Source organism: Pyrus communis, chromosome 15 (assembly GCF_963583255.1).
Source record: "Pyrus communis chromosome 15, drPyrComm1.1, whole genome shotgun sequence".
NCBI classification, from domain to species: Eukaryota; Viridiplantae; Streptophyta; class Magnoliopsida; order Rosales; family Rosaceae; genus Pyrus; species Pyrus communis.
Window position 1 is genome coordinate 2,943,883 of NC_084817.1, and position 13,050 is coordinate 2,956,932.

A 13,050-nucleotide genomic window follows, 5' to 3' on the forward strand; every position below is an offset into this window, starting at 1 on the left:
ATTATTGAAGGCAAACGATGTTTTAGGCTCGGGTGTCCTCCCATGAATTTGTCCTCGGCGGTTTTGTTGCCTTCTGTGACCTTGCTGTTGGTGGGTCATCTTTAACTAGCTTTCTTTGATTTGTGGTTGTTGTTCCTATCTATGTAGTGCTTTGTGGAGGTTGTGGAGTCGTTTTTTCCATCATTTTTGCGGATTTGGTTGGGTTGTTTGGAATTTTGTTTCTCGGCAATGCTCTGCTTCTGTGGCAGGAGAGATTTTTCAGTGTGACCGTCATACAAGGTGGTACATTACGTGTTTCTATATAAATAGTGGGATATGTGTGTTAAAAGATTAATAACTTAAAAATTAAAATTTTCCACCACTTACATAAAAATATGTGGTATATCATCTATATTCCTGTCATAAGTAAAAATTTCTCCTGCGGTAGCAGTTCAAGTAGGATTGTAGGGTCTTTGTTTGGTTTTTCCATTTCTGGGCTCAAAACTTTATTTTGGGCTTTCTAATTTAGAGACCAGTGATTATAAATTTTTAATTGAGAGACCATTGCTCTAAATCAATACTAATTAAGTTTATCACTAGTATTATTGTCTAGTGGTATTTCTTTTCACTTGTAAATTAGAGGTCCTAACTTCGATTCTCGCCAAAGGCGATTTAAACTACTTTATTGCTAATCTATTGTAAGGCATAACGCATAACTCATTCCCCACCCTCTTAATGTAAATAATATCGTTTGTAAAAAAATGCAAATTAACTCATCACCTCGATTTCAAAATCAATAATATTTAGGGCAACGACTAGTACTCTAAACATCTTACTAGTAAACACTTTGAACCCCATGCTATACACCATATGTATTCTGTGTCACATAATTGTTATTAAAATATTAAGATATAGTTGGCGCCAGTAGGTCAAAAGGAGAGATTGTTTAGTGCAGATATTTTTTTAGTATGTCTAGAACATGGGATTAAACATTACATATCATAGATAATTGGAGAGACAATTGAAAAAAAAAAAAAAAAACTTCATTTGTATAATAACATGTAACGTACCATTCCGTGTTCAAATACACTAAAAATTCTCTGGACGAAAACACGGCTTCGTGTCAAGTGCTAAGACTTGTGCGCTTGTTGCACCCGACTAGCTCATACTAGACTAGCTTGGCTTAGACTAAGTAGTACTAAAATTGTGAATCGTTTGATGAAATGTCGCATTAAGACTAAATTTATTTTTAAATTAATTATAAAAACTAAATTTCACATTCTGATCTGAATAATTAAATTTAGACATCCTCCAAATTCTTTTTTCTTTTATTTTTTTTTAATTGATGAAGTTCAAGATAATCATGGTAATTCTAATATATTACGAAAAATAATAATAATAATTAAGTTCATCAATTTCCCTTCTTCATGCCTCTCCATCTCTGTTCATCTGCCATATCCTTGCTAATCCCACCCAATTAGGAAAACAAATAGTTGCAGACCTGTTTTCTCCCAACGGCATGCTTTGATGAAGAACAATACATGGCTCTCACCAGTTCACGCGAAGGAGGCGTAATGGACATGAATGTAGTGGATGACAAATCTGATTCATTTGTGGTATTCAATTATCGATTTCATTTATGTGCGGGGTTCTAACAGTTTGAAAATTGAAGACAAGTTTTTAATTTTCAATCCAAAAAACTTCCGGAACCATACTTTCTTTTCAATTTTTTGAAACTTTTAGAATACCTATTATCTCGAAATATCTTAGAAAATAATTTAGGATTCCTACATTTTACAAGTTTGACTCAGTCTATTTAGTATGTTTATAACAAGGAAGAAAATAGAATTTCTGCATTTTACAAATTTACTCAATCTAATAGGCAAATTTAAAGATACTTGAATTGGTTCGGCATCAACTGTCGCCTCGTGAAGTTTGGTTTCTCGCTTATGTGCTATATGGATATGATCATGGGATTGCTTGTCTTGTCACTGTTTCAATTAAGATGGATCCAAAAATGGTTCGCTGAATGAGAGCTTATTAATCAAGAACAAATTAATAGAGTATTCATGTATTTTTCATTCCTAACTTGCACTACAAGAAACTGCTTTTTAATGACAAAATTTATGGCATTTAAAACAAAAATGTCATTAAAAGAACCCATGATGGCTCTTTTTTTTTTTTTTTTTTTTTTTTTTTCAAATGATCTCACTCTCTCTCATGACATGTATTTTAAAAAGCGTCAAGGGTAAGATCCTTTAATGACTTTTTTTTTCTAAACGACATAAGTTTTACGTTATTAAAGGGTAATTTTCTTGTAGTGTAAGTGAGAGCACCTTTAAGAATTTAACCCCATTTTCATGAAAAATCAAGCTAATTTTGTCTTTTTCTCTATTTTTTTCTTTACTTGTTGCATTGATAATTTAATACTCATTCATGTTAACAATAATATGCTACTCAATATGATTTTAAACATGAGATCGGGAGTGAGCAAACAAAGAAGGGGGAGGAAAACTTAATAACTGTCACATCCGGGCCTGAGGTGGGATCACTTTCCGGGCTCTACTCCACCGTAGCACGACATTGTCTGCTTTGGGCCCCCAACACACCCTCACGGTTTTGTTTCTGGGAACTCACGCGAGAACTTCCCAGTAAGTCACCCATCATGGGAATGCTCTCGCGTACTACTCACTTAACTTCGGAATTCCGATGGAACCCAAAGCCAGTGAGCTCCCAAAAAGCCTCATGCTAGGTAGGGATGAGAATATACATATAAGGATCACTCCCCTGGACGATGTGGAATCTTACAATAACTCAACTAGAATTTGTAAATATTTCACAAGATTAATATATACACTAAATTTTCAACTTTGGAAAAAAGAGAGGGTATGTGCCCTCCCTCTCCTCTGACTTATACTTTCTCGAGCTCTAAACACATGACCATATTCTGAGTACACCTCAAAATTATTCTCAACATACATACACAACATTACTTAATATCTTTTTTGGTTGGGAAACCAATGTTTTATTTTTAATTTACTAGCTGTATTACTAACACATAACCTATCCACTTTGTTTAGGTGTATCAGTATTACAATTGTATCTGTTGGTTCACCTAATGAATCACTGGCAACCATCAGGGGCAAATCCAACCTTTCCACCAGCAACGTCATACACTACCTGCAACCTCTTCTGTTGAACGTTCCCAATAATCCCGACACTCCTATCATCTTTGTTTCCGGCAAACGCCAAGCAAAACTGCGAAGCACTCTGCTGGACTAATATTCCTGTTGCGTCCACGTCTACCGTAACCCCATTGCCAAACACAAACCCTATCTTTGGAAAGGTTATCGTTTTGATTCCACTGAAATCGTAACACGTGTCCAGCAGGGAAGAAATCGACCTAGCAGTTGGGTACCTCTTCATCGCTTCTCGAAATGCGTTCCGCAGCGCTGTGTACGCAGTGGCTGGGAGGCGCGTGATCACAGTCCCCGAGTCGATAATTGTTCCCGAAGTCGAAAATACCGAAGCTGAAATTGGCAGTTGACTCCCACCGATGCTGATACCGACCAGTCCGAGGCCGTAATACGACGCGCCTCGAGATAATGTGGTGAGCGGTGTGAACTTGACGGCGTTATATCCTGAACGTCCATTGTCGGAGTTGCCTAAGCTGAGGTAACCGGTGGAGCTTGAAGTGGAGGGGAGGCAGTAGGAGAAGAATCTGTTGTACTTCTGAGCTCTTTGTTCAACGAGGGAGATCTTGCTTCGACCGAGACCGAGCAAACCGGCGATGCCCCTAAATAAGCCTTGGTTATTCTGGCCGCAGCCGAAGACGAAACCATTAAAAACATCTGTTGAAGTCAAAGTTAACTTCTCGCTGGCAAAGAAGCCGACTGTGAACGAGCGGTCTCCATACTGTTGGCCGTAAACACAGGTGGAAGCGGAACAATTGCTAGCGACACCGGAGGCTGCAAGTTGGGAACACGCGGCGGAGTTGCAGGAGATGTTGGAGTAAGAGGTAGAGAGAGAAGGGTCGAAGATGGGATCTTTCTGTTGGTAACAAGATACAGAACATGGTCGGCACTGCGTCCAAGTGAGACTGCTGCCGGTGTCGAATACAAGCGAGAGTTGCTTCTGGGGCGAACCCAAGCCAACACTGACGATGTAGTTTCCTGAACCAAGTACGCTGCCGGACTGGGCGGGAATCACGGTGGCGTCGGATTGTGCAAGTGGGACGGGGATTCTGTAATTATGGATTGGGTCGTTGAAATGGGAGTGGATTGAGTTGACTCGGGCTTCGTCTTGGTTGAGGATTTGTGTGTGATATTCATCTTGATCGGCAGGGTTACTGTTTGATTTGAGTTGGTGGAATTGGTTGCATGGGCCATGCTTGTGGACCACTTTCAGTACGGATGCCGCCTTATTGTCATGACCTGAATTGAAACATGTATAGGTGTGTCATTACATACATAGTTAATAGTCACAATATATATATTGTGTGGGGACAGAAGGGTGGCACCACTTTTTTTTACACATATTTTTATAGAGCTTACTTCGTAATGTATTTCAATTATTCAAATTGTAATGCTATTCAACTCATCTATCTTTTAGATATTCCTTAAAGATTGTGTCTACTAAAAATCATTTAAATCTGAAATCATATGACTGTTGAATTAACGATTTGGGATTTTTTTGTAAAACCATATTTGTCAATTTTATTCATAAAAAGATGGACGGTTTTGATGGTTAAAATACATAACGGAGTGGGTACATTTTAGCCATAAATAAAAACATACCAAAGGTGACGTTTTTAACATTAAGTGGATTTATTTGGAAAAGTAAATTTAATTATGTTGACATGTAAATAATTATTAAAATATTGACGTGGATAAGAATCAAAGGACCACGATAAAAAATTTAAAAAAAGAAAAAGATTTCAATCGATGGAATAGAAAAATGAAGGATTTAAACCTAATTTTTTCTATAAAATATTTCCATGTACTTGCACTCATTCAGCACCATGCATGCAATAATCCGTACATAAAGCAAGCAGAGTACGCTCCATTGAAAGGTTGAAAAGACAACATCTGCGTGCATGGATAGAGGAGTTAGCTAGAGAGAATATGGGATTAACCTTTGGTGGAGGGGCTGCAGGTGTTTGCTGGTAGAAGAGAGTTGACTTCAACAGTGTGAGTAAGTGAAAGGAGGTGGGTTTTTGTATCTCTTACTGCCAAAGAGCAGAGAATTAGGCATAGAAATGCTGATAAACCAATGGAAAATCTAAGGAACAAGGAGGAGCTAGAAATGGGAGTTGCCATGGATAGCAAATTAGCAAGTCTTCTTGCTATTTCCTCTTGATAATGTTGTTCCTGTAAGCATACGTTCTCAACCTTATATGCTAATTGGAAATTTGGAAGATATGCAGGGATGGCAACTGTGTGTTGTCGGGTTTAATTATTTTTCCGTTGAAGAGTACATAGTTTGATCAATTGGTAATCATAGTTTAAGTACGATGGAAAATTTAATATTATTATTATATTAAATTTATTAATGAGTGGAACTTAGAAGTAATGTCTTAATGGAAATACGTTTCTATCCTATTGAAGAGTTATAACTTTTAACTTTTTATGAACAATCACATACTTTTCAAAGAGGCATCTCAAATTCTATAAATAAGGAAGCTCTATAGTCGTTGGACAATTTTTCATCATCCATATATTCATACATATAGTGCACTAAAAGTTAGAGAGTCTCTTTAAGTCTATACAAGAAAGTTTTCTACACAATCGTGGTTCAGTGGTGCCTTGTGATATGGAGTGCTACTATTACAAGGACTTGGTCGTTGTATCATGGGAGACAAGCTCTGGTCAACCATGAACATCATAGTAGGGCATAAACTTATCTTAAGAACATAGTGTCCAACACTTGCCTCGACCATATTTTAAAGTTTTTCTAATCCATTATGTCATGTTCATTTAACATTGGTTACTTATGTGCATGCATTACTTTGATATATAATTGCATGAATTATTTTTTGATTTTCTATGCAATTATATGGTAATTAGCTCATATTTTTCTAACAATCTGAAGACAAGTTTATTGGTTTGATTACTATGTTTGAGAATTAAATTATCCGTGATATAATAATACTTGGTCTTATGGGCATGATCTTTCTTTCAGACTTATTTCTTTCATGTTTTGTCTCTATAGATTAATTTTTATGGTAGAATTAATGGTCTGGTAAGTAATTTTCATGAGGTTGTGGCTTTGATTCCAAACAGTGTCGTCAATTTAAAGAAAACCATTTATTTTCTTAATTACAATTTAAATACATATCATATCTGATAAAAACTATCATATAATATGTCTGATATGTCATTTAGTCCTCTATAAGTACAGAATTGACAAATATTGTAAGAATCTTAGGGGCTTTATTAAGATTTATACGGACTCATGTTGAGTTTTAGAAGCGATCAACTTTCACGAATTTGGTAGAATTTGATTAAATATTTTAAAACTCCATAAAGTTTATTGGACTTTAATGTAATTTTGTGGAAAAGAATAAAGAGTTAAATGATGGACTTTTGCAAAATTCTAGAGAGTACTCAATGCTAGAATATGTTAGGATTACGTGGTTTATCAAGCATATTTATTATGTTTTAGTTTTTATTATTAAAATGGTCATCATGATCATGACAAAGTGGTCTTATGAGATGGTAGTAATAACGATGGTGATGAAAAGTGTCACGTAGTACTTGTTGACAAGATGGTAGTAGTAAAGTTGGTGGTTTTTGTGACTATGATAATAGCAGGGGTGGCGAGTGTGGTGGCAGGTGGTGTTCGGGTGGTGAATAAGCAGGGATGGCCCAGTGGTGATGAAGGTCGTAAAGGTGGTGATTACAACCATGGTGATGCCAATACGGTGGTCATCGTAGGAGTGGCGATGATGCTCATGGCAATGAAGGTTGCGGCGATGATGGATGGAGGAGATGGTTGTGGTAAGGTGGTGTTGCCGACATGGTGGTAAAAGTAGTGATAATGATAATCATTGCATTATAGTGGGTGGTGAAGTATATCCTAAAAAAATAGAGAAAAATGAATAATCAAAATATTTGGGGGAGAGGTTAAATTTTTCATGACAAAAAATTACCATAAAAGAGCAAAGTCCATTAAAATCCATAACTTCTACAAATCCCTTAAAATAAATGAAACTGAATACACCTAAACTTTGGCAAACTCACAAAAGTTATAATTAAATACCATAAGATTTTCATAGACTTTTTAAAAGTTATGAAGGCTTTATCCAATACATGGTGATTTTCATTGACTTCTTTAAAGTCTATTTATATATATTTTTTTCCATCAAACCTTAAAAGTATATATTGAATACCCTTGGATTTAAGAGTCAAGCAAAGTCCATCAACCTTCATATACAATACATCCCCTTATTATATAAAATTGTGAATTTATTTGAAACATATAATTAAATTATTAAAAGATATTCTAATTTAATCGATATTTTACAAAGATAATTTTTATATTGTAATTAAATAAATAAAATGTTCTGCATACATGTATATGTGTGTGTGTGTCTATATATATATATATATATATATGAATATGATGAGAGTTAGTCACAAGGGCAATGGACAAGCCAGTGTACAAGTAGTAGTAGTGCACTAATTATCTCAATGCACTTGGAAATATTGCATACAACCAAAGTCAATGTCAAATTTTCAAAAGTACATTGATCACGTGTATGAATTTTTATTGGGATATCCTCACGCGTAGTTCCAACTTCCACATATATGGATGCCCTTTCTAAGTCATGGTTCGTCCACTTATCTCCACCAAGATTAAGATTTCTTACAATTGTTGGTTGAGTTGAGAACATGGTTCGTCCACTATCTACGCTGATGCCCTGTCTTCAATTGAAAAATATATAATTCATACATCTAGAAAGAAAAAAAATAATTAGTTTGGATCTTTGAAGTTCGATGTATAATAATAGGTTCTACAACTAATCTTCTTTTCTACCAAACAGTGGGGAGCCTCAATCTAAGCTGATTCCCTGTCTTCAATTGAAAAATATATTCATACATCTAAAAAAAATCGTTTGGATCATTCAAGTTCGATGTATAATAGCTAGGCTTTACAACTAGTCTTCTTTTCTACCAAAAATGGGGACCCTTTTGGATAAAGACTGTTGAAACATGTATTATTACATTTAAATTCATATTTATATCCATGTTGTGAGTATTTTAAGTAAGTTTTTGGTGTATTTGGAACCTTGTTATGTGGTGTTACAGTACCACTTAAATTTCTCCATAAGTGAAAAATATCAATTATGTCGTCTACCATAACACATAAAAAGTTGCACCACATGGCACGTATTTCAATTACACAAAATCATGCCTTACTGCAAGCCCTAGAAAATATGGATCCAAAAACAATTTCGCCAAAAAAATCTTTCTAGCGTTTTAAAAGCAACTTGAAACGAGCTCTAAGTTAATTCATCGTTGTTTGTCTTCATATGTACAATCCAATACCTCAAAGAAGATGTTTTAGTATTACTGTTACCAATGTGGTTTACTTCAATTTTCGTCAAATTATTTTTCATCAATCTTTATAACCTGGCCTCTACATGTAGGTCACGTTCTGTCGTAGTTTTCTTTTTATGTTTAAATTTCATTTTTATGAATAAAATAAATTTAAAATAAAAGTCAGAATTCATACATTAACATGCACCAATTTTCTTGTTTGGATTCATAAATACAAAAAAAATACCATAAAAGAGCAAAGTTTTAAGATCCTACATCAACCAACGAAGAGGGGGTGATGTGCCTTATATGTACATGCTCCCCTCCCTATAGCACGAGGCATTTTGGGAACTCACTGGCTTCGGATTCCATTGGAACTCTGAAGTTAAGTGAGTTCGGGCAAGAACATTCCTAGGATGGGTAACTCACTGGGAAGTGCTTACAGAGAATTTTTATATTGTAATTTAATAAATAAAATGTTCCAATTATATATATATATATAATGAGAGTTAGTCACTAGGGCAATGGACAAGCCAAAGTCAATGTACTTGGAAATATTGCATACAACCAAAGTCAATGTCAAATTTCCAAAAGTCCATTGATCACATATGAATTTCATTGGGATATCCTCATGCGTTGTTTAAACTTCCACATATATGGTTGCCCTTTCTAAGTCATGAGTCGTCCACTTATCTCTACCATGGTTAAGATTTCTTACAATTGTTTAATGCAACAAGAAAAGTCTGAACTTGTCACTTAATACTACAGTCTAGTGATATTCCTTTTCAATTGTAAGTGAAAGGTCTTAAGTTCGATTCTCGTGAAATGCGAATTTGAACCACATTATTGCTAGCCCATTGTGAGGTTAAGCTCATCCCCTTATAGATAATATCGCTTCTTCAAAAAAAAAAAAAAATCCGAACTTAATCACGAAATATATTGCTCACTTTGGGACTACTTTAAGAAAGTGTCATCCACATCAACACTTAGAAGTATTTACGTTTTTGTATATGACCCAAAAATTTCTATGTTTAATGATTCTTTTTCAGTATTTGATTGATATGTTGTTAATTTTGGATCGATATGTTGTTAATGTGATCGATATTTCTTTTTAAAGAAGTATGGTGACATAAACCTTATTTTAATAATAAAATATAAAGAATATAGGGCGAGACTTAAATCTGACCCTCGTGAAGGCAACAACAAAAATACAAGAAAAATAGGAGGGAAGTCATAAACTTGATCCCTCTTGAAAACAAAAGAAAAAACAAAGAAAAAGAAAAGAGGGGTATGAGCTATTTATATAAACAATTTCCAAAATTAATAGACGCTGACAAAGGTTTTGGATTTGAGGTGTAGTTTTTAAATCTCATTTTTGAATTTAAGTTGTAGTTTTTAAATAATAAATTATATTTGGCCTTTGGTTGGAGATGATTTTTTGTGACAGGGCTAAAACGAGCCTTATGGCCTTTTGGCCCTCGGTTGGAGATGAAGGCAAATATGGCATTATACTGTTCATTAAAATATTAATATCTTAGAGGGTCAGAGTGCTAAAACGAGCCATTTGGCCAGCCCTCGATTGGAGATGGCCTGAGAGTCCTGGTTTTTTGTTGGTTGAGTTGACAACATGGCCCATGCCTATGATCCCGTGATCTTATCCGTTCATCGTATATCGTACGATCAGTTTTCGTTAGGTACTATTTATATTTAATTTTAAATTTTAAATTTTGAAATGATTCTGACTGCACGATTTACGATGAACGAGTAAGATCACGGGATCCCTAAGATCCTCAGAAAAAGGATCCTCGCCGGATCCTTTTCCATGCCTATCTACCACTTTCTACGCTGATGCCCTGTTATTGAAACGACCTCATTGAAAAATATACTGATGCATCTAAAAATTATAAACGCTTTGGATCGTTAAAGTTCAATGTATAATGAGCTCCATAATTAGTCTTTTTTCTTTTCTACCAAAAGGTGGGGACCCTTTTTGGATAAAGGCTCCGTTGAAACATGTATTATTACATTTAGAGTAATGTTAGGGAGATTAAATTTGTAGATAAAATTTACAATTAAATGATATATCACCAATAGCAATGAGAACATTTATCAACGCTTAAGTCATAATCTAATCATCAACTTCCATATTATTTAGGTTATAAAATTTTGTTTATAAATTTAGTTTACTTAATATTACCCCCGCATTTAACTTCACATTTATATTCATGTTGCGAGTATTTTGAGAAAGTTTTTGATGTATTTTGAACCCTATTATGTGTTGTTATAATATGTCACATCCCGGCCCGGGGGGGACCACTTCCCGGGCCCGTTCCACCATCGTAGCACGATATTGTCCGCTTTGGGCCCCGACCACGCCTTCACAATTTTGTTTCTGGGAACTCACACAAGAACTTCCCAATGGATCACTCATCATGGGAGTGCTCTCGTGCGCTACTCGCTCAACTTCGGAGTTCCCATGGAACTCGAAGCCAGTGAGCTCCCAAAAGGCTTCGTGCTAGGTAGGGATGAGAATATACATATAAGGATCATTCCTCTGGGCGATGTAGGATGTCACAATCCACCCCCCTTAGGGGCCCGACGTCCTCATCGGCACACACGCGACCAGGGTTAGGCTCTGATACCAAATTGTCACACCCCGGCCCAAGGGGGACCACTTCCCGGCCTGCTCCACCACCGTAACACGATATTGTCTGCTTTGGGCCCTGACCACGCCCTCATGGTTTTGTTTCTGGGAACTCACACGAGAACTTCCCAATAGGTCACCCATCCTGGGAGTGCTTTTTGTGCGCTACTCGCTTAACTTCGGAGTTCCCATGGAACCCGAAGCCAGTGAGCTCCCAAAAGGCCTCGTGCTAGGTAGGATGGGAATATACATATAAAGATCATTCCCCTAAACGATGTGGGTTGTCACATAATATCACTTAAATTTCTCTATAAGTGGAAAATATTAATTATGTTGTCCACCATAACACATGAAAAGTTACGCCACATGACAAATATTTCAATTACACAAAAACCATGCTTTATTGCAGCTCTGAAAAATCATGGATCCAAAAACAATTTCACCAAAAAAACTTTCTACCATTTTAAAAGCACTTTCAAATGAATTCTAAGTTAATTTGGTGATATTTCCTCATATGTACAATGAAATACCTCAAAGAAGATGATGTTTTGATCTTTTAGTGACACACCCCGACCGAGATCAGGGCATGCTGGCCGTCACGCGAAGGTGACGTAGCCATGTGCACGTGCAGAAGCTAATGAGATAGTAATATAAAAGTACGAATAATTTAAAAACTAGCATACAAAGTACTAAGACAAGTGCTAGCGTAAGTGAAACGCTAAGTTCAGAGCATAAAGTCTACAACAGTCCAAAGAAAATGATACGACAATAGTACACCCGAAGGTGACCCTACAATGGTGAGTATCTGTCAGAAATGCCGGGACGCCCTCTGGGAAAAACCACTGAACCTGCTAGACCACTAGAACCTGGAGGGGCGCAAAAACAAAGGCGTGAGTGGGCAAAAACAAAGCTCTTTGAAAACCATTTAGCAAAATACATTCTAACCCCTCGCCGTAAAACCTGTATACTTCCCAGAAAATAAACGTATATACGTATGTATAAATGTGCCAAACATACTCAAGGGTATAACAATCATGCTCAAGAACGTGCCATGTCAAAGCCTCATAATAATATGCAAGTGCTCAGGTATAAATCACATCAATAGCATAACATCTGGCAGCCGGAGTCACCTAACGTGACCTGTACGACTGCATATAGAGCTCAAACTCAATAACTGAACCTGCCCACGAGTCGGAACCACCTAAAGTGGTCTGTACGACAGGCCTAGGTGTAATACATATATATGCTCTAGTGCTACGATCACGTGAAGGCTGTGCGAATAATCGCGGGTCACCTACGAGTCGGAACCACCTAAAGTGGTCTGTACGACAGGCCTAGGTGTAATACATATATATGCTCTAGTGCTACGATCACGTGAAGGCTGTGCGAATAATCGCGGGTCACCTACGAGTCGGAACCACCTAATGTGGTCTGTACGACAGGACTGTGCACCTAGCTTGGATCCAAGCTGAGCATGTGGTGCGGGAGGTGAACATCACGTGAAGGACTGTGCCCTGCTCAGGGCGGGAGCACTAACACCGGGGGTGCAGGTTATGAGCTCTCTAAGCATCTCAAACTAATGCTGAATGTAAATATGATAACATTTACCTGGCACTTACCTGTGCGTCCACAGCACCCAATACGCATATATATATGTATGCCACTACTAATGCATGTGATGATGCATAAACGACAATCATATGGTGCATGGCATAAAACAAATAACCCTTTTTATTTAATTTTTGGGAATATAATTGTATATAGGTATATACAGAAAACCAAAAACCCACTCACTGATAAGTGGAAGGGTCGTAGCCCCCCTGTCTCGAGTGTGCACGCTCGTCCTCGGGATACGAATCACCTATATGCGAAATACCTACGAAAACG

The 13,050-nt window shown here is 36.7% G+C and overlaps 1 protein-coding gene across 1 annotated transcript; it reads right to left on the reverse strand.

Moving 5' to 3' along the window:
• Positions 1-2,905: 2,905 nt before the first annotated feature.
• LOC137718762 (aspartyl protease family protein At5g10770-like) lies at positions 2,906-5,326 on the reverse strand. The gene is made up of 2 exons (XM_068458299.1): positions 5,114-5,326; positions 2,906-4,412 (listed from the first exon to the last, which is right to left on the reverse strand). The coding sequence occupies exons 1-2, from the start codon at positions 5,295-5,297 to the stop codon at positions 3,103-3,105; spliced, it is 1,494 nt and encodes a 497-aa protein (XP_068314400.1). The 5' UTR covers positions 5,298-5,326; the 3' UTR covers positions 2,906-3,102.
• Between the last annotated feature and the right edge of the window lie 7,724 nt (positions 5,327-13,050).